This window comes from Colobus angolensis, unplaced genomic scaffold (assembly GCF_000951035.1).
Source record: "Colobus angolensis palliatus isolate OR3802 unplaced genomic scaffold, Cang.pa_1.0 Scaffold138, whole genome shotgun sequence".
Classification (NCBI taxonomy): Eukaryota; Metazoa; Chordata; class Mammalia; order Primates; family Cercopithecidae; genus Colobus; species Colobus angolensis.
Window position 1 is genome coordinate 1,786,179 of NW_012114466.1, and position 24,574 is coordinate 1,810,752.

Sequence of the window (24,574 nt, forward strand, 5' to 3'; positions counted from 1 at the left end):
CCCCACACTTCCTACTTAGAAAACACATAACCGTTACCCCATTCTGTATTCTCACAAGGCTCCCTTTCATTTATTTGTGTTTGTTATTATATAGCTCATGCCGACAAGTTTGTGTGATTCCACTGGTGTGCGCACATCCATTGAGACAGGAAAAAAAGAAGTGTCTACTGCAAACTTGTTAAAAGGGAAAAGGGACTCCCACTGTTTTTCCCTTTGGCCAGCCTTCTATTTAGAGGACGAGCTTTAACTCTTTATGTCCCAGAAGAGAATGACTCCTTTGTGTAATTTTACTTTCGCAGTGGCTTCTTTACTGATGGGAAGTCATAAATGAGAGAAAAATGTTACTCATAGATTGCTGCAATCCTAGAAGCTGATGTGTCCTCAGAGTTACACGGAGTACATTAGATAGCACACGGGAAAACTTTCATTTCATTCTCAACATGCTTAAGCTCTTTTTACAGATCAGTTAAAGTATGCCTACACAAAGCTTAGAAGCACTTGATCTGGTAGCAAAGGGTATTTTTGTAAAAACTTTTGGACAGGTCTTTACTGTTTTTATTTTGAAAGGTTCAACACGAATTGTGCTAAATCTCTGGATATATTGTTTGGTGATGTGGCTGTTGAAGAAGATAATATGTTTTAAGCATTCACAACGTGACCTCCCCCTAGAGCTTTTGTGGATTCAGTGAGTTCAGTGGTCATTTAATCCACTCCTACCTCTCATACAGCAGATAGACAGATAGATGAACAGACAGACAGATAACTAGATGTCAAATAAACTCCTGCTCCCTAAAAGTACTTTTGTAATTCCAGTGAAGACATGGCTAAAACTGAGTGGCATCTTCATGAGACTGGTGCTTTTTAAATCAAAGAAGACAGAAAGGTACCTTTAATGCTATGGCGCTGCACCAGAGCAGAACATCAGCTATTCCTCCCCCATGACAGAGGCAGGAAGCCGGGGAAGACACAGGCATTCACCTTGACACAGAATGGGGCCTGGGATGTTGACTTCTGGGACGAACTGGAACAAGAAGAGTTAAGGGCCCACATGTTCTCTCACCAACCTCACTCCCTGCCACATTCCAAAGGGATAGGGCTCAGTGACAAGACAGCCCAGTACCTAAAATGAAGAGGGAGGGTTCTTGAATTAATTAACTGGAAATGAGTCTTGTCAATGTTTTGGAAAGGCAGAGGGGTGAAAAGAGATTGGTAGAATTAGTCACAGTGAGAAACTACTTCAACTGCCTGCCAGAGTCCAGAAAACCCAATGAGAAGAGGAATATAAAGAATGATGCTGAGTTGCCATCTGAAGGGACAAACACAGTCCAAGGCAATGTCCAAGTTTTGTCAAATAAGGGTTGTGCCCTCCAAGAGACTGGTTTATTATCTGCTGTCACAGTGAGTACAATATATTCTTTAAATGCATGTTCTATCCAGGGGGACAAAGGCAAACCACACAGTTACATTAATGCAAAGAAACAAGAGAACGCTCAGTTACTTCCACTTCTAGCTTATACACATTAAACTCCACTACCTAAAAAATTCATAAGTTCCTGAATTTGTACTTATAAATCTTCAAACACTTGCGATTTCACACACATACTGCAGAAGATGAAAAATCCATGAAACATACTCCAAAAATTCAGGTATTTGGATGCAGTTCATTCACTAAAAAGAAAAAAGAAAGAAATGCAGACATAACAAATCTATTCACAAGATTCATCAGACAAAGGGGAAAAAACCCCAGAACTTTGGTCAGTGATCACAAATAACTTAGAGAAACCTGAAACAATTCATGCAATAGTAGTCAAGGAGTTTTGTTTTTTAAACTATAGTGAATATTAACTATCTTTTAAAGAAAATCTAATTCCTATGAGTAACTTACTTTTACACCATGTATACATTTTGATATGCCTTTTATATTTCTCACCCAGAATGGGTTTGAAATTTTATCTGTTTTAAGAAAATGGCAGCATAAAGCCGTAACAAAAAAACTGTTTGCAGCTATCTTTAGGGCTTTCCTCGGTAAACCACTAGAGAGGGCACAATTCTCCTATCCATATTCTTACAAAGAGCCTCGTGCTTGAAGCAACGGGGAAGTGCAAACAGCTTTCTACAAACCAAAGGGAAGGACAGTTCCCTTGAGGGTACTTACTGGCTTAGGGGTGTCGCTAGTAGACTTCAGGATCAGCTTTTCACCCTTCTTTTCAACTTCAAAACCCACTTTTTTAAGTAGGGATGCATCTGCCAGCCCCTGTTCCTCCATCTTTGCAATCAAATCTTGGTTTTGGCTGTTGTCTTCAGTAAGGTTTCGGGTGGCGTATATCACCCACTGGGTCAGAACTGGAGCCAGAGTGAAGGAATGTGACAACATACTTTCCTGTTTGATAACTTCACACAAGAATTATCAGAAAAGGAGTAGAGGAGCACAGAAACACGGAACATCCAGGATCAATTAACAGGTTTTCTTGAGGATGCATTCTCTGAATATGCATCTAAACTGCAAACACATTAAAAAGAGGCAATGCATGCATACGCACATATACATCCAACATGTGTGTGTGATGTCCAGCCACTGGCACCCAGAGATGTTTACTCAGTATTTGCTGAATGAATGAACAAGGAAGCAAAGTCTTAGAATAGCTCAAACTGAAGTTTATGAACCCAAGAACACACACACAGGCAAACGTGTGTGCATGCACACACACACATTCCTTTGTTGAATAATTATGTTACTGACTCACTAGGGAAAGAATAAGAGGAGCACTAAAGAATCAGTTACAAAGATGTCAGGTTAGAATCAGGAAAATCATCTTGTTTAATGGGAGCCCAGTTAGAAATAAGAATTGTTTCCTAGGAGTCACCATGGAATTTCCCGCATTCAGTATTCTAAAGATGAAGCTGGAAGGCCCTTGAAGGATTTGCTGTGTTTAGTTTGAATACTCAGGCTCCTGAAAGCATCAGGGCTCACTGGGCCCAAGTGCTCACCTGGCACGTTCTGCTTGGCAGGAGACCAGAGACAACCTACGAAGACTGGGATAGCGTCGCCACATTACTGAGTAGGGCATTTTATTTAATCACCAAGAGCCGTGTAAACTTCATGCAAGCATTAAATTGCTATTATATGTAGTTTTATAAAGGACTGTATAAAAACTACTGCAGGGACCAGTCTTCACTGGTTGGATTCAGGGACATACATAAGAGACTGCCAAGAGAGGCTGTGTCCCTACTGGGCCTGGCACCCTGATCCAGGGGAACAACAAAGAACCTAGGGTGGAATAAACACTTTTCCAAAGAAAGAGGCTTCCCCGCCCATGAGCAGATAAAGGCATCAAGTCAAACAAGTCCTGTCCCCTGATGATTACTAGATGCTTCCCACTCGGGCACTGCCAATGCCAGAACCAGGGCGTCAGTGTCCCCACAAGGCATCAAACCCTAGAGCTAAAGAGCCAAGTCTTCTGATCTTGTCCTGAACGCCCCTGTGCAACGCTGTGGACCAGTTCTGAGACATTTCTAGCTCCCCCAACACAGCGTGGGAACACGGAGAAAACTTTAACATTCATAAAGCTGGTGCTCTTTCCTGTAGTATCTGGGAAAGAAAGTGAGTCCAACAGTTTCTCTCCCTAGTTCAACAGCCTCAAAAGAAAACAGTAAAAATGACTGTCCAATGAAGTCAGACAACTGAAACATACTAAACACGGGCAGCTGTATGCTCAGGAAGTGTTTTCAGGGCTTTAAAAAGGTTGCTCCATCTTAGTCCCTCCAATACCCACCCGGTGAACTGGCCCAGGGTCCTCTCTGCTTCCCCACTCACAGCACTTAAGCTCCTGGCCTGGGTCTCCCAGCTCCTCCACGGCAGGGGCTGTGGTCGTGTGTTCCTGGGGCCTTGGGCCTCGACATGGAGCCTGACACAAAGTAAAGGACCAAGCAGCATGTGCTGAGTGAATGACCTGCTGGTCTTTGGAGGTTTAGCATCAAAACCACTGATGGGTATAAATGACTGACCTTTTCCAGATGGCAGAGAAAAGGACTGTCAGTGCCCAGCTGATGCTGCTTCTATAATCAGTCATCTGTCTATGGTGGGGAAAATGTTCTCATTTTGTCATTTATCTGTCATTCTCTTGTGACAAAGTCCAGGTCCTTTACATGGCTGCATTTATTTTCTGGAGACAGAACCTAACCTATTCAAATATTCAAATGCATAAATCTTAAATTTGAATATCCACCTCTTTTCCATGATCACTGAACCCCCACTTTGTGCCAGTATAGAGAATAAAGATAATGAGCCCCGGTATCAAGCACTTACAACATATTCGTGAATTTCTCAACAATGAATTATTTGAATTTCACACCCAGGATGTCACTGGCAATATACAAATTCATTTTCTCACTTTTTGTAGGAAAAGGAGGAGTCAGAGATTATAAGGAGAACTGACTCAAGGAGCAATAAATACATGTATAAGACCGGGGAATTTTTGTTCATGAGTATAACTTCCTAATGGTAAATGAAAGAAGCATCACAATTCTTTCTGAAACATCCTGGTTATTCACTTAAATATAATTAAAGTAGGAAAGCTGAAATTCCCAGTAATGCATTTAGAGCTCCTGAGATCAGAGGGGTGGTTGGCTCAGAAACTGAAGAGTCTGGTGCCAGCACCGTCACTGCCAGCAGCAAACACAGGATGTCTCTGGAGGAAAGGGACTATCAAAGTGCTCCACTCCAGGGCACGTGAGACCCCGCCAGACGGCCCCTACCAACCTCTCCTGCCAGATACCCTCATCTCTCAGGCTCTGGCAATGTCACAATGCTGGCCTCGCCTCTGTCTTTGCACACACAAATCCCTGACCTGCGATGTGCTTTCCTCACTGCTGCTTCCTTTCTCATGGGGCACACTTAGGCTTCCAGACTCAGCAAAGTATCACAGTCTCCCAGAAGCCTTCCCTGTCTAAGCCACCCTGCGACACCTGCTTAAATTAGGTGTACCTGCTGTCTGTTGCCAAGGCAGTCTTTTTTTTTTAACAGTTCTCATCACGCTGCACTGTACTCATCTGTTTATGAGTCTGTGAGCTCCTCGAGCGCAGGAGTCCCATCTAATTGACTTCGATATCCTAGCACCGAGTCTAGTTCCCAGCACAAGGTGCATGTTCAATACGTATTTATTGAAATTGTGTCTTGAAAGCCTAGGCTCAAGTGATCCTCTTGCCTCGGCCTCCTGAATAGCTGGGACTACAGCCACCGTGTCTGGCCTTATTGAAATTATGTAAGCTATGACTGTTTGTTTATATTTCTGTATGCCCTAATGCACTGTGAACTCCTCGAAACAAGCCCAGTGGTACTCACTTCTCTGTGCTCTGTCCCTAGCGTGGTGCTGGGAAATGTTTGCTAAATGAACAAATGCAAGCATGCTATCTCTCATTCACCATGTGGGTGGGGCCACGGTGGCACTGCAGCGACCCACAGGCTGTGTTTTTGCCTCCTGTTCTTGGTGTGGTTTCCCAACCTTGGGCTTTTTAGGGTTTGAGAGATTAGATGAAAGTAAACCGATATAAACGCAACCCAGGCAAGGAGGCTGGACTGCGTAAATAAAAGGTCCATGACAACAAAACACCAGAATTCCCATGTGGATGGGATCAAAGAGTGGATTTTAATCTGTTCATCTTGGGGTTGGAGGGCAACATTTCTATCACATTTTGTGAAAATACTGTTATCATGGTATTTTAATAGCAACCCACCCTTAAAGTGTTTGGTAGCTAATTCCTGCAGAATACAAACTTACACAATGCCCGCTTTATATGTAAGACAAGTGGAGCACAGAAAGAATGAGACTGAAAAAAAGCCCTCTTGGAGATGAAGGGCTGCCAGGTGTCTCCCTCAAACAGGGGCACCACTTGCAGCTGGGGTGATAGGTCCTGCTCAGCCCTCTGCAGCCCCAGGCTCCAGGCACACTACCTCAGGAACAAAATATGACAGTGCAGTATTTCACAAGGAGCAGATTCTTGGCATAGCCACTGACCTGACAACCTAACGGAAGAACACTGAAGCCCAAAGCAGAAAAGGCATTTTTGTCTTCTTCCAAAATTAGTATCAAAGTGCAAAAAGATGTAAGTCAAGGGAGTGTGAAAGGCTGAGAAGAAATAGGGCCACAAGACCACTCTGGAATCAACTCCCTTTCAGGGCCTTGAAAATCAGAAATAACAACCATGCCAATAATAGTAAACCTCAACACTTTTCATTTAAATATACATTTAATACTCTTACGTATTTTAAGTGAAATTCATCTTTCCTTCCGGTTTAAGGAAGACTTCATGAAGGTAGAACCCCTATGCATTCTTCTTAGGCAGACGTGAAGTTTGCTCCACTGCCCCCTCTAAGTGAGCACCAACAGATTGGGGTTTGTGTTGTCTATCTGTAAATCAAATACTATACAAACCTCCTCTGATCTGTTCCTATTTTCAGTGAGAACATTTTAGTACTGCTGTCTTGGGTTCTAGACTTAATCATAATCACAAAATCAATTTTGCATAGTTGTTTCTTTCACGAAATTTGAGTTGAAAATAAAAACACTGTAAAATACAGCCCTAGGAAGCGTGTCTGGTCCACAGCCCTGGGTCATGAATATGCATGCCACTCCTTGTTAGAGTGCAGCCTGTGCAGACCTAGACAGTCTGAAGTGTCACGAGAGAGATTAAAGCAAGTCTCAGTTAATATTCACATCGCCCTCTTGTTCCCTCTCTAAAGGGACAGAGAGAAAGAAAGAGTAGGTAGGGGAGAAAATTAAACATCTTCTAAAGTCTCTAACCCTACCAACATCTGAAGTGCTTTATTGTATGCTTAGCTTTAGAAAGAGAGCTTCTAACGTTTCCATAGCTACTACAAATAGAAGGCATGAGCCTGTTTGTTGCAAAACTGCCTTGAAAGAACCCTGCAATCAGCACTAGAGCGGGACTTGATGGTGCTGGCCAGCTCTTCAGCAGGGGACTCTGGGGTCTTGACCCAGGCCACCAAGACCACAGCGTCAGTAAAGCACCTTGTACTGCTGAATGGCCGAGGCAGCACTGCACTGGGCCTCAGCTGGTTCAACACACGGCCCAGCACTAAACTGGGTGGTCTTGTACCAGCAAGGGGATAAGATATTAGCAGGAGAGAAGAACATAGGCTGGGAAACAGCATGATACAGAAAAACAATCCATGGTAAGGGTTTTAATGACCAGCAGATTGATGTGCCAAGCTCACTTTTAAAGTACAGTCAGGTAAGCTGAAATGTTAAAACTGGAATTGTCTGATGAGACAGAGTCCATCAAGCTAAACTATTCTTCCAGCTATCAAAATCAGTGCTACTTAAAGTCCTGTACATCATTAAATGTAGACTCCAGGGCGACAGGAACTCTGTTCTGGTCACTGCTCTGTCGGTGTTTAGAAGACTGCTAAGAACAGGGGTCAGCAAATGATGGCCTGTGCTTTTTATGACAGCAAACTAAAAACAGTTTTAATATATTTAGATGATTGGAAAAAAATCTGAAGAATACTGATTTCTGACACATGAAAATTATTTGAAATTCAAATGTCAGTATCCGTAAATAAAGTTCTACAGCACAAAGCCACGCCCATCACTTGCCTGTGTCAGCGGCTGCTGTCACATTGCAAGGGCAGGGTGAAGGAGCTGCCAAGAGATAGCACGGCCTGCAGAGCCAAAATATTTACTATGTGGCCCTTCACAGAAAAGGTGTGCCAACTTCCGGCCTAGAACATGAGAAGCACCAATGAATATTTGTTGAATTAATAAATAAACAGGCCAGGCGCAATGGCTCACGCCTGTAATCCCAACACTTTGGGAGGCTGACGTGGGTGGATCATGAGGTCAGGAGTTTGAGACCAGCATGGCCAACATGGTGAAACCCCATTTCTACTAAAAATACAAAAAAATCAGCTGGGCATAGTGGTGAGCCGCCTGCAGTCCCAGCTACTCGGGAGGCTGAGGCAGGAGAATCGCTTAATCCCGGGAGGCAGAGGTTGCAGTGAGCCGAGACCACACCGCTGCACTCCAGCCTGGGTGACAGAGCAAGACTCTGTCTCAAAAATAAGTAAATAAATAAACCAACCTTAAAAAGTACTGGCATTGAAAAAATATGCATTATGTAAATTAAAATGATTTAAATGTGTTAAAGGACTTTTCATGATGTTCTGATACATATGGACTTTATTTATAATATCTGTATAACAGATACATATATCATATGTAATATCTGTATTTAGTTTTTGCATCCAGGATATATATTTTAAAACTCTTTTTAGATAACAAACCCATGAAGCAAGGATTTGTGTACTGCAGGGCTTTCCAAAGTACACTGTGGAGCAGGGAGGGGCGCACAATTAGAACCTCTCCCAGAGCTGGCCTGCACAGAGCACGGTCAGCACCGGCAAGCCTACTCCACCCAGGCTTTTACAAACCTGTGTAATTAACTGCCCTGTTAGAAAAAGGTTTTCCTAGATGAAGATGCTTCACAAATCCCTTGTCACATCTAAACAAATATCTTCTTGGACTATGGTAAAAATGTAGAGTTTTTTAGAGTGCAAAGTAGTAGCTCAGTTTAAAAACTGTTCTCAAAATGTGTTATATTGCTACAAACCAAAATACTTTAAAATATGCCAATTTCTGTCAGCCAAAGAAGAAAACACGCCAAGAGTGTGGCCCTGAAAAGGCAACCCCCTCACCCCATCTCACCCCAGTGCATTCCCAGGGGAGTGTCCTCAATGACCTTGGCCCTGTTCTCTAAGAACTTTCTTACTGAGAGGAAAAAAGACACTTCCCAAAGTGCTGCCCAGGGAGCCCCGGGCTTCCTGGAGTTTCATGGGACTCGTGCTACCTGTTGGGACCACCTCCTTAAAAAGAAGTACTCCCGCTCGCAGGGTGCTGGAGAGTAAGGCAGGGGGCTGGAGAGACGGAGGGGGCCAGACAAGATGGAGGTCCTGGGGCAGAGATACATCTGAAGATCCCCTTACTTTTGCAAGGGGCCACAAATTTTTCAGAATAAACTCAAATGTCAAGAGATATTTTCATTGCTTTCTAAAGTTCATTTTACTTCCACCTTCATCTGTCATGATTATCTTTTGTTCTCAACTCTCATTTATGTCACTGGTCCCACTGCATACTCTTCTCATTCAGAAAATTAAAGTAGAAGTCTAATTTATGGTGCAGATTCTACACAGGGTCTCCCTGCGTGACGCTGAAAACTTTGTGTGCAATACCCACCACAAACCACCCATTTTGGCTCCCTCTTCCTTCTCTAAATTGTTGGTCTATCTGGTATCTAATTTCCCTCTGAGTTTTTATATTTTAATACGAGAGAACATCTGTGCTTCAAATGTTTCCATGCAGTGCTGTATGTCCTGTTCTATGTTTTGTAGCCTGTTATGCCTTAATAGCATTTAAAAATAAAAGTTAAAATCATGACTATGTATACCCTCCAATATGCCAATTAATGGCTAATTGCTAATACCGAAAGTGTTAAAAAAAATACTAAAGAAGGCAGAGAAATAATTGTCAGATTTGTAAATTATAGGTTACAATCTGAAGCATATAGAATAAGATTTGCATTTAATACACATATAAGAAGGAGCAGTTTCAGTCTTTCCCGAGGGAAAAAGCCGTCTCAGTAACACCCCTGCACTGAAAGCTGAGGCTGCTCCTCGGCTTCTAGGCTGTAAGGGAAGTGGGACACAGGCCCCATAAAACACTGCTGAGTTTTGACAGAACATTTCATACCTCTGTCCACTAGAGATTTTACCTCTGTGCATGACCCAAATCAGTACTTTATTAAACGTGCTGAAACGAAGGCCAATTCACTGTCCTTGCTTGGCACAATGTACATTCCATAAACTGTAAAGGGAGAGAGGAGATGTTCCTGACTTCACAGGCCTCCTCTCTGAAGCCTGAAACCTCTCTCTCTACAAGGCTCACACTTCCTCCACTGCATCTCGTGGGCCTAAACGAAGGGCTGTGGCACCAGTGCGCTGTCCAGGCCTTGCTGGGCGTGTGCCTTCCATCCCTCACCAGTCCCAGATGTGAAAGCTCAAGCGCCCACGCCAGGCAAAAGCAGGACCCATGAGCCCGTCCATCTGGCAGTGAAGTCATGGGAAGATGACCTGTGCCCTGCACAATCATCGCACACACTGCCCACTCCAAAAGCTTCTGTGGCCAACGGAGGGCCATGCTCACAGGTACCTCACATTCACGGGGTTTTGGCGGTGAAGGATCCTGTGGCAATCAAACTAATTTTGTACATGACATGCTCTGGAATCATTTTACTGACCACTTCAAAGCACAGCGTGGTACGAAGCAGTCACAGTTTGGCAGCTCCATCACACACAGGTTTCAGGGTCAGAAACAACCAATACCACTTCTAACTTAAACCACACGAAAGGGTTTTGGGGCCATGAAATAGTTCCAGTTGGATTTGGGGCAGCACTCCAATGTCACATCTGAGACTCGGAAGGAGCCACTGTATGCAGCATGGTTAACAGAGTGCCTGGCACACCCATGCACACCGCAGATATTCAGGCCACGGTGCACGAGCTCTGACTCCAGAGAATGTGTGCTCACCGTGTGCTCAGACTCCTATCTTACTAGTCCTTGCAGCTCCTGGCTACAGTGTGAGTGTTTAAAATATTTGTCCGTTGGTGCCTGGCTTTGATCTACTTATGAAGGGGTAGCTCCCAGAGTTCTGTCAGATCTGGGCTGTAAGGGAGGTGTGATTTAATAAATGCATGTGGATACACAGCCACAATACAATGTCAGCCTTCATGCTGCAGGAGACAGTTATAGGGGAGCAGCATTCTGGGGACAATAAACTTCTAAAGTAACCAACAGGGCTCAGTGTCTCCACACACAACCCGGGACGCTGCCAGTAGCACACTGCCCCGATGGTGGCAGGGGAAATCCTAACGATAGGGGGATTTGTGCATGTGAGTCAATGGAAGCCCAGTAGAAACAGGGGAAGTGTCAGGCCTCGCCTGCCAGGTAAAGAGGATGTTTACCAAGTACCTGGTGATCTCTGGGATCAGTGGTCAGATAATAAGCTGGCCCCACTGAATTTCTGTTCCTGGAGCACACTGCCACTCTCAAGGCAAGGGAAGCTTTGTACATTTAAGTGTCTCTCACATAAGCCAAGATGAAAATGAGATTCTCAGTTTACCTTCATAAAATAGTAACACGAGTAAAACTAATAAAGGTAACAGCAACAGTTGTCACATTCCAGGACACAGGATGTGCCAGGGGCTGTTCTAAGTGTGAAAGCATTCAATCCTCACAAACTCTCTATGCGGTAGATGTTTGTTCCTGTCCTCATTCTACTGATGAGAAAACTAAGACACACAGAGGTGAACACGGCCAAGGTCCCGCAACTGAATGTGTTCGAGGTGGATTTGGAAATAGGCAGTCAGGCTCCAGCATCCGCTCCCCTGATCGCGATGCCGTATCGCTACTAAGTATGCTCTCATGACCAGTCCATCCAGAGAGACCTCTGGAGGGCAGAGCAGTTCTTCTTCCATGTTGCTATGACTGCACGTTTCTGAGCTATGCCTGCAAACCAGTACAAGGAGCGGTAGGTTTTATGATACATGAAATACATCTTTTTCTCTTCAAAGAAATCCCAAGTGATAAAATAAACTTGCAGATACCAGTCAGAGTAACTATCTCTGCAAAATACCTTTAGAACTAGCTAGTAATTCAAAGTGAAATAAAAATTTAGAGCAGAAAAAGTAAACCTACCTAAGTTATGAGACATTAGTGTTTGTCTAGCACTGTTGATATTTCAAAATTAAAGTAGTACAGCCAAGGATCAAAAATAGTTCTAAGTTAGAAAGGATTAAATGAAGAACATGAACAGGGTGGGGCTTCTGGCGATTTAGAACAGACAAGACACAGCAGGCCCTGAGGAGTCAGGGAGCACTCTTATGCTGTACACACCAGTGTCTGGGCATTTGGTAGCACTTGCTCCAATGGCATTAGTTACTATGGCCATCCTGACCTGCCTCCTCACCCCGCCTCCCCCAACACCTCCAGCAGCTCCCAGGAAGTCGGTGGTCAAGGGTATGGAGGGCTTGCAGGGTGAAGAGGCACAGATACCAGATGCATGCGCTTCCCAAGGACTCTACTATGCTGAAAAGTCAACACAGGAGAGAGGTTCTCATTCCATGCTGTCTGCTTTCACTTATAACAGTAATAGGTGACTCAAGAGTTACCTGCAGTCTGATTGGATTTCTTTCAACAAGGAGATCTCAATTCTAATTTATCCTCATCAGGGGAGGAACACTCCTATATCCATTTAAAGTGAGGATAACCTTCAGCAGAAGGGTGTAATACATAAATAACTCCAGTATTAATTATAACACTTTAGACTATTTAAAAGCCAAGTGGTCATGCTGGTGACACTTAGTTCTAAAACTCTCCCTTGATGCATATCCCTCTAACAAATTTCTGAAGTACTGAATATTTCATTTTGGGGAGAAAATTCAATTACAGAAACTTAATATTTTAACACTGTTTTCCTCTTCTGTATAAACAACACACCTCTTGATATTTAGACTGGCACTGGAGCAAGGGATTTAGATATGAACAAAAATTTAAACTGTTAATCTTACATCTGAATGTCTCTCAAGAATTTAATCATGATCTATTCATTCATTTAACACATATGAAGGCAAAATGCTCAATACTGGTAAGACAACAGCTAACAGGATAGTCCAGTGCCTGCCCTTGAGGTGTTTACATTCTAGCGCTTGCAGAGGCAGGCCCTACACCAAAAAACAAAGTCTCAAAGGGGTGACAGAGTATAATTACAAGAGGACAACTTGGGGAAAGAGGAGAGTTAGGGAAGGCCTCTCAGAGGAATTAACATCAGAGCTGAAACTCAAAGGAGGAAAAGAAGCCAGACCCCTGAGAGCTGAGGAAGAGGCTGCGGACAGGAGCAGGCCACAGGGCGCCTCCACGTGGAGGAACACTGATGAGAAAAACTTGTATGGCTGGGAAGAATGAGTGAGGGAGAGTGGATAAAATGAAGTAGAGGTCAGTCAAAGCCAGCTCTTTCAGGGATTCTTAGGCTATGGTAAGGTGCTTGCTGCACTGCATTCTAACACAATGAGAACTCATGAAAAGAGCTGAAGTAGAAAAATTAAGAAGCTCGTGGGGGCAGCTGCGTGGTGAGTGGAACAAGGGAACAGGAGTTCATAATGGCGAGAATAAGATTTCGGAATAATACAGACTTGGGTTCAATTCTGGCTCTGCCATTTTACAAGCCGTATGGCTTTGGGCAATTTACAGAACTTTACCAAGGCAGTCGTTCCACCTATAAACTTGGACAGGTAGTGGGTACAGGTGACAGAAGGAGGTGTTTGCCATGTGCACAACACACTCAGTGCACCTGAGAGCCATGGGTGCAGTGGAGCTCCAGCACAGGCCCTGGACAGGCTTATAGGCCACCGTGCCCCTCTATCAGGCATGTGACTTCACATCCTTTCGCCAATGAGGGGGAGACGAAATGATCTCTCAGCATGTCAAACGACAGTACAGAAAAGCAATTATGTCCTTGGGCCTTGTGGGCAGTAAGCTGAGGTTCAAATTGCATTGCCGTTCCGCTGCCAAACAGCTGGTGGTCCTAGCCAGTTATAAAACCATTTGCCTAAATTCCCTCCTCTATAAAATGAAGATAAAAATACTGTTTCATAGGATGGACACAAAGAAGAAATAAGATCACAATGCAAGGCACGAAAGGGGCACTCAATGTCAGATATTAACAGACAGAACTGTTTGCTTTTTTTTGACCCTGAAGAATGATTAATTAGAAAACTATACTGTGCTCAGGCCCCTGATGAGGATCTGAGACATACAGGAAAAGTCTGAGGTACAGTTGCTGCCTACATTTATTTTCCTCCAAAATTTTTGTTTTACTATGGTCAAGTACACAAAACATAAAATTTCGCATCCTAACTATATTAAAGAGCACACTTTGGCAGAGTTAAACACATTCACAACAATGTGTGTCTATCACTACCATCCATCTCCGCAACTCTTGTCTTGTAAACTGAAACTCAGTCCCCATTAAACAGTAATTCCCTTTCTTCCCTCCCCTCAACCACTGGCAAGCACTCTACTTTCTGTCTCCATGATTTTGACTACTCTAAGTACCTCTTATAAATAAGCTGACACAGTATGACTGGCTTATTTCACTAAGCATAAGGTCCTCAGGGTTCATCCATCTTGCACTGTGTGTCAGAACTGCCTTCCTTTTAAGGCTGAATCATATTCCATTAAATGTAAAGGCCACATTTGGTTTATCCACTCACCTTTTGGCGGACACCTGGGTTGCTTCTACCTTTCGGCTACTGCACATAATGCTGCTAGGAACACGGTGTACAAATACTTCTTTGAGACACTATTTTCAATTCTTTTGGGTATATCCCCGTAAGTGGAATTGCTAAATCACATATATAGTAATTCTATCTTTAACTTTTTGGGGACTTGCCAAACCATTTTCCACAATGGCTGCACTATTTTACATTCCCATCACTAATGCATGGGAGTTCTGATTTCTCCACATTCACACCAAGACTTGTTTTTTTTTTTTTCTTGTTTTGTATAGTGGCCTTCTTAATGGGTGTGAGGTGGTATCTCATTGTGGTTTTGATTTGCATTTTCCTCATGATTAGTGATGCTGAGTATATTTTCATGTGCTTCTTGGCCATTTGTATATCTTACTGGAGAAATGTGTACTCAGACTTTTGTCCATTTCTGAATCAGGCTGTTTTATTGTTGTTAAGTTTTATGAATTCTCTCTATATTTTAGATATCTGTCCCTTATCAAATAAATAATTTGCAAATATTTTCTCCCATTCTGTGGATTATATTTTTACTCTGTTGAATGATTCTTTTGATGCAAAATATTTTAAAATTTTCATGGGGTACAATTTGTCATTTTTCCTTTTGCTGTCTGTGCCTTTGGTATCACATCCAATAAATAATTGCCAAATTCAATGTCATGTGAAGCTTCTGCCCTGTATTTTCATCTAAGAGTCTCACATTTAATCCACTTTGAGTTAATTTTTGCATATGATGTTAGGTAAGGGTTCAGCTTCATTCTTTTGCACCTGGATATCTAGCTTCCTTAGCACCATCTATTGAAAAGACTGCCTTTTCTCCACTGAATGGTGTTGTCATCCTTTTCAACAATCATTTGACTACGTTTGTGGATATTTATTTCCGGATTCTCTTTTCTGTCCCACTAGTCCAGATGTCTGTCTTCATGTCAGTAACACACTGTTTTGATTATTGTAGCTTTATTATAAGTTTCAACAAGTTGTTATAAGCTGGAAGTGTGAGTCTTCCAGCTCTGTTCTCATACATTGTTTTGGCTATTCAATGTCCCTTGAGATTACATATGAAGTTTAGAATAGGTTTTTCTATTTCTGCAAAAAATTTCATTGGAATATTGACATGACTTGCATTAAATCTGTAATTGCTTTGAGTAGTATTGACATCTTAACAATATTGTTTTTCAACATATGAACATGGGATGTGTTCCCATTTTTGTCTCCTTTAATTTCCTTCAGCAATGTTTTAGAGTTTTCATGGTACAAGTCTTTCACCTCCTTGAGTAAGTTAATTCCTAAGTACTTTCTTATTTTTGATGCTATTATAAAAGAAATTACTTTTGTAATTTCCATTCCAGGTCAGTATTAGTAAATAGAATGCAACTGATTTTTGTGTGTTGACTTTAGATAGTGCTACTTTACTGAATTCATTAAAACATAAGTTTTAATGGTTTTGTGTATGAGGGGGATGGAATCTTTAGAGTTTTCTATAGATCATATAATCTGTGAAAAGATAATTTTACTTCTTCCTCTAATTTGGATGCCTTTTCTTTTTCTTGCTTAATTGGTTTGGTTAGAACGTCTAGTAAGAGACTGAATACAAGTGATGAAAGTGGACATCCTTGCCTTGTTCTCGATCTTAGAGAAAAAGTTTTCAGTGTTTCATCATGGAGTATGTTTGCTGTTGATTTTTCACTTGTTGGTTTCTCATGGCTTTTATTATGTTGAGGTAGTTTCATTATATTTCTAGTTTGTTGAGTGTTTTTTATCATGAAGAGATGGTGAATTTTGTCAAATGCTTTTTCTGCATCAATTGAATCGATCAGGTGTTTCTTTCCCTTCATTCTATTAATGTGGTGTATTACACTGGTCAATTTCAGTATGTTGAACCACCTCTGCATTCCAGGAATAAATTCCATTCGGTCATGGTGTGTAATTATTTTAGTACGCTGTTGAATTCATGTTCATAAAGGATATTGGTCTTTAATTTTCTTGTAGTGTCTCTGTCTGACTTTTGTACCAGGGTAATGCTGGCTTCATAAAATGAGTTAGGAAGTGTTCCCTTCTCTTCAATTTTTTTGGAAAAGTTTCAGAAGGATTGGTATTAGTTCCCCTTGAAATGTTTGGTAGAATTCACCAGTGAAGGCATCAGGTTTAGGGCTTTTCTTTGTGAGATTTTTCATTGCTGATTCAATTTTCTTACTAGTTATAAGTCTATCTGTATTTTCTACTTTTTGTGATTTAGTTATGATAGGTTTTGAGTTTCTAGGAATTTGTCCATTTCATCTACATTATCCAAAATGATGGTGTACAATTGTTCACAGTGCTCTCTTCCAACCCTTTTTATTTCTGTAGAATCAGTAGTAATGTTCCTACTTTCATTTCTGATAATTTGAGTCTTCTTTTTTCCTTAGTCCACCTAGCTAAAAGTTGGTCAATTTTTGTTGATCTTTAAAAAACAAACTTTTGTTTTCATAATTTTCTCTATTATTTTTCTATTCTCTAGTTTGTTTTATCTCTGCTCTAATCTTTACTATCTTCCTTTTGCTAGCTTTGGGTTTACTTTGTCTATGTCTTTATCTAGTTCCTTGAACTTTCTTATTTTTTAATGCAAGCATTTATAGCTATAAATTTCCCCCTAAGCATTATTTTTGTTGTGTACCGTAAGTTCTGTTATGTTGTCTTTTCATTTTCATTTGTCTCTAAATATTTTCTTTCTTCTTCTTCTTTTTTTAATTTTAATAGAGATGGGGCTTCACCATGTTGCCCAGGCAGGTCTTGAACTCCTGGCCTCAAGCAATCCTCCTACTTTGGCCTCCCAAACTGCTGGGATTACAGGTATGAGCCACTGCACTTAGCTGACCTCTAAGTATTTTCTTTTTTTTGAGACGGAGTCTTGCTCTGTCTCCCGGGCTGGAGTGCGGTGGCCGGATCTCGGCTCACTGCAACCTCCGCCTCCCAGGTTCATGCCATTGTCCTGCCTCAGCCTCCTGAGTAGCTGGGACTACAGGCGCCCGCCACCTCGCCCGGCTAGTTTTTTGTATTTTTTAGTAGAGACGGGGTTTCACCGTGTTAGCCAGGATGGTCACGACCTCGTGATCCACCCGTCTCGGCCTCCCAAAGTGCTGGGATTACAGGCTTGAGCCACCGCGCCCGGCCACCTCTAAGTATTTTCTAATTTCCCTTGTGATTTTTTCTTTGATCTACTGGTTAACAGTGTATTTTTTAATTTCCACAAATTTGTGAATATTCCAGTTTTAGTTCTATTTCTGATATCTAACATCATCCAGTTGTGGTCAGGAAAGATACTCTGTATGATATCTTTTAAAATGTATGGAAACTTAATTTGTTACCTAATATATACTCTATGCTGGAAAATGTCTTCTGTGCACTTGAGAAGAATGTATATGCTGTTGTTGTAGGATAGAGTGTTACGTGTACGGCTGTTAGCTCTAGTTTGTTTATTAAGTCCTCTGTTTCCTTACTTACCTTCTGTCTGGTTCTTCTATCCATTATTGAGACTAGGGTAATGAAGTTTCCAACTATCACTGTAGAACTGTCTATTTCTTCCTTCAGTTTTTCCTTCATATATTTTGGCCTGTTATTGGTCTGTGCAAATGTTTATATTTGTTGTATCTTCTTACTGTATTGAACCTTTAATATATTGTTTTTGTCTCTTGCAACCTTTATTTGATTTAAAATCATTTTGTCTGATATTAGTCACGTCTGCTCTTTCTTACCATTTCCTTATACTATTTTTCTATCCTCTTATTTTCAACCTATTTGTGTCTTTGGATCTAAACTGAATCTCTTGTAGACAGCACAGTTAGATCACGTGTTTTTATTCATTCTGTTAATCTCTGTCTTTTGATTATAAAGCTTGCTCCATTTACATTTAAATAATTACTGATAAGGGCTTATTTATGTTATTTTGCTATTTGTTTCCCATATGCCTTATACCTTATTTCTTGCATTACTGTCTTCTTTTTAGTTTATTTATTTATTTATTTATTTTTTGAGACAGGGTCTCGCTCTGTCGCCCAGGCTGGAGTGCAGTGGCCGGATCTCGGCTCACTGCAAGCTCCGCCTCCCGGGTTTACGCCATTCTCCCGCCTCAGCCTCCGGAGTAGCTGGGACTACAGGTGCCCGCCACCTCGCCCGGCTAGTTTTTTGTATTTTTAGTAGAGACGGGGTTTCACCGTGTTAGCCAGGATGGTCTCGATCTCCTGACCTCGTGATCCGCCCGTCTCGGCCTCCCAAAGTGCTGGGATTACAGGCTTGAGCCACCGCGCCCGGCCTTTAGTTTATTTTTTATACTGAAATGTTTAAGCTCCTTTTTCATTTCCTTTTGTGTATATTCTATAGCCTCTTGTGTGTGTGTGTGTGGTTACCATGGGGATTACATTTAACATTCTAAAGTTATAATACTCTAATTCTAATTTATGCCAGTTTTACTTCAATAACATTCAAAAATGCTGTTCCTTTACATCTCTGTTTAATCCTTTTGGCTAACATAAAAAAATTATAACCTTATACACTGTGTACCCCAAAATATAAACTAGTAATCCTTTTAAACGCATTAGTCTCTTAAAATATGTAGAAAACAAAATGTGAAGTTATAAACTAGTTTGTATATTGCTCATGAATTTATCTCTATTGAGATCTTTATTTCTTCATACAGCATCAAGTTACTGTCTGGTGTCTTCTCATTTCACCCTGCAGGATTACCTTGAGCATTTCTTTCTTTCTTTTTTTTTTTTTTTTTGAGATGGAGTCTTGCTCTGTCTCCCAGGCTGGAGTGCAGTGGTGCGATCTCGGCTCACTGCAAGCTCCGCCTCCCGGGTTTACGCCATTCTCCTGCCTCAGCCTCCCAAGTAGCTGGGACTATAGACGCCCGCCACCACGCCCGGCTAGTTTTTTGTATTTTTTTAGTAGAGACGGGGTTTCACCGTGTTAGCCAGGATGGTCTCGATCTCCTGACCTCATGATCCGCCCGTCTCAGCCTCCCAAAGTGCTGGGATTACAGGCTTGAGACACCGCGCCCGGCCAACCTTAAGCATTTCTTGCAAGGCAGGTCTAGTGGTAACAAACTCCATCAGCTTTTGTTTATCTGTGAATGCCTCAATTTATTCCTCGTGTTTGAAGGGCAGTATGGACAGACAACGATTCTTAGTTGACAGTTTTTTCTTTTAGCACTTTGAACATTTTGGCCCAGTGCCTTCTGGCCTCCAAAGTTTCTAATAAGAAAACTGCTGATAATCTTATGGATTATCTCTTGCATGTGATGGGCTGCTTCTTCCTTGCTGCTTTTAAGATTCTCTTATTCTCCTTATCTCTGTCTTTCAAAACTCTGACTATAATGTGTCTCCTTGAGTTCATCTTACTTGGAGTTCACTGAGTTTCCTGGATGTATATATTCATGACTTCCATCAAACGTGGAAAAATTTCAGCCCTTATTTCTTCAGATATCCTCTCTGCCCTTTCTCTTTTTCCTTGTTTCCCACAATGCGTATGTTGGTTGGCTTGATGGTGTTCCACATATCCCTCAGGCTCTGTTCACTTTTCTGCAATATTTTTTCTTTCTGCTTATTGGACTTAATATTTTCCATTGTTCTAGCTTCCTTCTGCCTGCTCAAATCTGTCTTCAAATCCTTCTAGTAAATTTATTTCAAGTATTGTACTTTCAGTGCCAGAAGTTCTCTTTGATTTATCTTCAGGTCTTCTATCTCTTTGTTGACATTTCATTTTGTCCATATTGGGCTTTTTGTTTTGTTTTGATTTAGAGACAGGGTCTGGCTCTGTTCCCCAGGCTAGAGCACACTGGCATAATCTCAGCTCACTGCAACCTCCACCTCCTGGGTTCAAGACATCCTCCCACCTCAGCTTCCCAAGTAACTGGGACTACAGGTGCCCACCACCACGCACTGCTAATTTTTGTAGAGATGGGGTTTTGCCACGTTACCAGGCTGGTCTCAAACTCCTGAGCTTAAGCCATCTGCCTGCTTTAGCTTTCCAAGGTGCTGGGATTACTGGTGTGACCCACTGCACCTGGGCTTGTCCACATATTGTTTTGTTGATTTTCTACACACGTTCCTTTAGTTCCTTGAGCATCTTTAGTAAGACACTTGTTTTAAAATATAGTAGATGAATCTAAGAATGGTTTCTTTTTGTTTCATTTTTTCACCTTTGAATGGGCCTACTTTCCTGTTTCTTAGGTATGCCTTACGATTGTTTTTTAAATGGGACATCTGACTCTAATAATGTGGTAACTCTAGAATTCAGATTCTAAGCTGAAGCGTTTGCTACATTTATTACTGTTCATTATTATTATTTCTGGATTGTTGTAGGCTTTCTCTGTGCCAAGGATAAGCCTGAGGTGTAAAGTTAAGATCTTCTCAGGTCTTCTCTGGGCCTATGCTATTCCCTGGGAAACTACGGTAACTTTCTAATTTTCCCTGTATATACAGTTGTTTTTCAATGTCCTACTATTTAATGCCTGGTTCGCAAAAGATGCAAAAGAAAAATAAAGGGAAGAAGGAAAAAGGGTGTTGGCCTTTTAAATACCCAGAAAGCCACTTCAGCCAGAGGTGGAAGGACTTGCAACAATGGGGGTAGGTGCAACAACAATGGTCTCCACTCCTTTGTCTGTACCTCTGTGATTAAAAGCTGAAATCTGTCATCAGAGCACTGACCCCAGATATTTGCAGGACAGGGTCCTTTTTGCCCTTCCTACCTGGCTCCCACAAGCTGTTTGCAAGATGCTCTAGGAACAGTGTACCGCTGACTGCCATAGCACTGGGGATGGAAGAGGAATAGCTGCCACTGTGCTAGAGCTGAAACTGACAGAAGTTAACTCCACTTTACCATTCAAGCCTTCTCGTGGACATTGGAAGACTTCAATGGACTCGAGTACCAAAACGGTTACATCAGATTCAGTACAAATGTAGTCTAGCTGAGAAGACAGATTCCTGGGACCTCCTACCCATGAATTTCCCTGAACCCTCTCCCTCTGTTATTATTGTTATTGTTACAAGGTCTTTATCTTGTGGTCAGCAAAGACAGGTTATAGATTCTAGGTATCACAGAAAAAGCTAGATCACATCACCTCTGTCCATAGATAAAAACCTCTATCAATTTGGTTGTCAACACAAATTTGTTTCCTAGCGGCCACCACACACCCATGAATGTGTGGTATGTTTACTGCATTTTTAAGTCATTGTTCCCAACTAGCATCTGATGCCACTTGAAGATTTCATTAAATACGACATGATTCTTAGAGTTTCCTCATTTTCCCTTTACCAATGTTCAACTAAGGGATAGTGATTGTACAGACAATCACTATGGAAGGAGGAGGGAGCAGAGATGGTGTCTATGTTTACTTTAAGTATCAATTCAGTGCCTTGAGGAGAGTTAGATGCAGAGAAATGAACATATTTACAAAGTATTGTAGAAGCGACAATGTTAAATTACAGGATAAGGTGACACAATAAAAAGGGGGCCTTAAATTTGAGTTGGGATCATGAAAGACTTATTTTAAATAAATAATATTTAAATCAAAGTCAAAGGTGAGGAGTTGGCCAAAGGTAGAAAGGGGAGAACTCCAGTGAGAGGAACAGTATGTGCAGGTCTCTGTGAGGTGCAGGGGCAGTGTGGGATATTAGAAGAGGGTGGCCAAACTGCTGGAAGGGAAAACAGGAAGGGCTGACTACACTCAGCAGGTAAGAGCGTGGGGAAGACAAAGGAAGGTAGGAAGGTAAGTCCCTGCTCCAGAACTTACTGCATACCCACTGTGCCACTATGTGCCAGGGACTACCAAAACAAACAAACAAACAAACAAAAAAAGAAGTAAACATGATGTGCTTTGATCTCAAGGAGCTCACAAAAAAGGACAAGTGACAGACCCAGCAAGGGCACGTCACAAGATGCTGAGGGCACAGAGTCTCCCAGGTGACCTGAAGTGCCTGTCCCCAAGCCTAGCAGTGGGTGTGCCCACCTACCACACTGAAACCTTCATGGGAGCACACAGTGTCTCTTTTTTGGTCAACCATTGTATCCCAAGCAGCTAGAACTGTGTGCAGCACATAACATACCAGCTATTCAATAAATACCTGCTGAATAAATGCATGAACATAATTATAAACCAACTGACTGAATCCAGCAACATATAAGAAGGATAATATATGAAAAGTTGGTTAACATTCAAAATTTGCCCTACCAGATACCAAGATCATAAAGTCACAATGATTACAAGAGTATAGTATCAGGGCAGGGACAGAGAATACAGCACAGGAAATAGAATCATGCCTGTAGGACAATGATTTATGATAAGGTGGTCCTGCGGAGCCAAGGGTGAAAGGAAGGTTTTTAAATACTGAAACTGAAACAACTGCATAACCACAGGGGAAATTTTAAAAAGACAGAATCCCTACTGTACACCATAAATAAGAATTACAATTCTGATAGATTACAAATCTAGATAGAAGGCAAAACTGTAAAGCCTTTACCATACTTTTATGACCTCAGCGTCTTCGATAAGACACAAAAACCACTAAACACAGAAGGAAAGACTGATAAATTTTACATTAAAATTGGGAATTTTTATTCATTAAAACACCATAGGAGTCAGAACAGAGGTTACGTCTGGGGATTGACAGTGAGGGAAATGGGACACTCAAGAAGCCTTCTAGGGAGATGGGCATGTTCTGTATTTCCATCTGGGTGATGGGTACATGCGTCTGTACTTATGTCAAGATGTATACTTAAAAATTTTGCAGCTTACTATATGTAAGTTATACCTCAATGAAATAGTAAGATACCATGAGGAAAGTAAGAACAAACATGGATGGGAGAGACTATTTCAACACATACAACTGAACAAATAATTTTTATCCTGGATATAGAAAAAAGTTCTTAAAAATCAGTTTTTAAAATCTCTAACATAACTATGGGCAAAACATCTGAACAAATTCTTCATGATACAAGAAATCCAAATAGCTAAAAATCACAAAGCTGTGTTTATTAATATTAGAGAAATTCGGCTGGGCGCTGTGACTCACGCCTGTAATCCCAGCACTTTGGAAGGCCAAGGCGGGCGGATCACCTGAGGTCAGGAGTTCAAGACCAGCCTGACCAACATGATGAAAACCCATCTCTACAAAAATTAGCCAGGTGTGGTGGTGAGCACCTCTAACCCTAGCTACTCGGGAGGCTGAGGCAGGAGAATTGCTTGAACTCGGGAGGTGGAGGTTGCAGTGAGCTGAGATCCGGCCACTGCACTCCAGTCTGGGCGACAGAGCGAGACTCCGTCTCATAAAAAAAAAAAAAAATTAGAGAAATTCAAACAAAATCAGAACATATTATACTCATCAGAATGGCAAATATTACAAGGTCTGACTGCGTCAAGTGTTGGCAAGAAGGCAGAGTGAAGGTAGCTTTCATGTACTGCTGATGGAAAACTGGTACCACTACTCTGAAGTTTGGCATCATCTAAAATAAAGATACACTGCCCTGAAGCCCAGAAATCCCATGCCTAGAAAAACACCCATACATACGTGCAGCAGGACACATACACTGTACCAAGATGCTCACAGCAGTAACTGTAACAGTCCCAAAGTGGAAACATGACAAACGTCCACCAACAGTAGAAGGCCAAAATGTTAAATTTTCTTGCAATGAAATGCTATAAAACAGACCAAACACAACAGTTTTGGTGACTCTCACAATCATGATTTTGAATGATAGGAAACAAAAGAATGCAGGCTATGATTCCGTTTATATGAACTTCAAAGATGGCCAACCTACCGGACATGGTTTAGACACACTCTGGAGCTGACGCTGGGGAACGGCAGGGAAGGCCTGGTGCTGGTCTGGCCAGCGGAGGACTGGATGGATTCCTCAGGGAAAGCAGGCAGTATTTTTGACTCTCGACCTGAGTGTTGGTATGTGGATGTCTGCTTTATAATTATTTGCCAAGTGTATACATATATATTGGCTTCACTCTTCAGTATGCATGTTATATTTCAAAATAAAACAAGAAGTTTTAAAAAAACTAGGATGGCTGAACGCGACCTGAAGTGTGAGGGGATCTGCCAAATGCAGTTCACAGGTTGCATCAGGTAGACAGCACCAAGAAATATGGCCCCCAAATGTCAAGATGTATACTTAAAACTTTGCTGTTTACTATATGTAAGTTAGACCTCAATGAAATAA

At 41.7% G+C, this 24,574-nt stretch overlaps 1 protein-coding gene across 1 annotated transcript in view; it reads right to left on the reverse strand.

Annotated features, from left to right (window-relative positions):
• Positions 1-397: 397 nt before the first annotated feature.
• Positions 398-24,574, reverse strand: part of ATXN10 (ataxin 10) — a 167,664-nt gene continuing 143,487 nt past the window's right edge. The window contains exons 13-14 of the mRNA XM_011934796.1: positions 2,156-2,343; positions 398-1,668 (exon numbers count right to left, since the gene is read on the reverse strand). Coding sequence (XP_011790186.1) covers positions 1,666-1,668; positions 2,156-2,343 — 191 coding nt within the window. The 3' untranslated portion in view covers positions 398-1,665. The remainder of the gene's footprint in view (positions 1,669-2,155; positions 2,344-24,574) is intronic.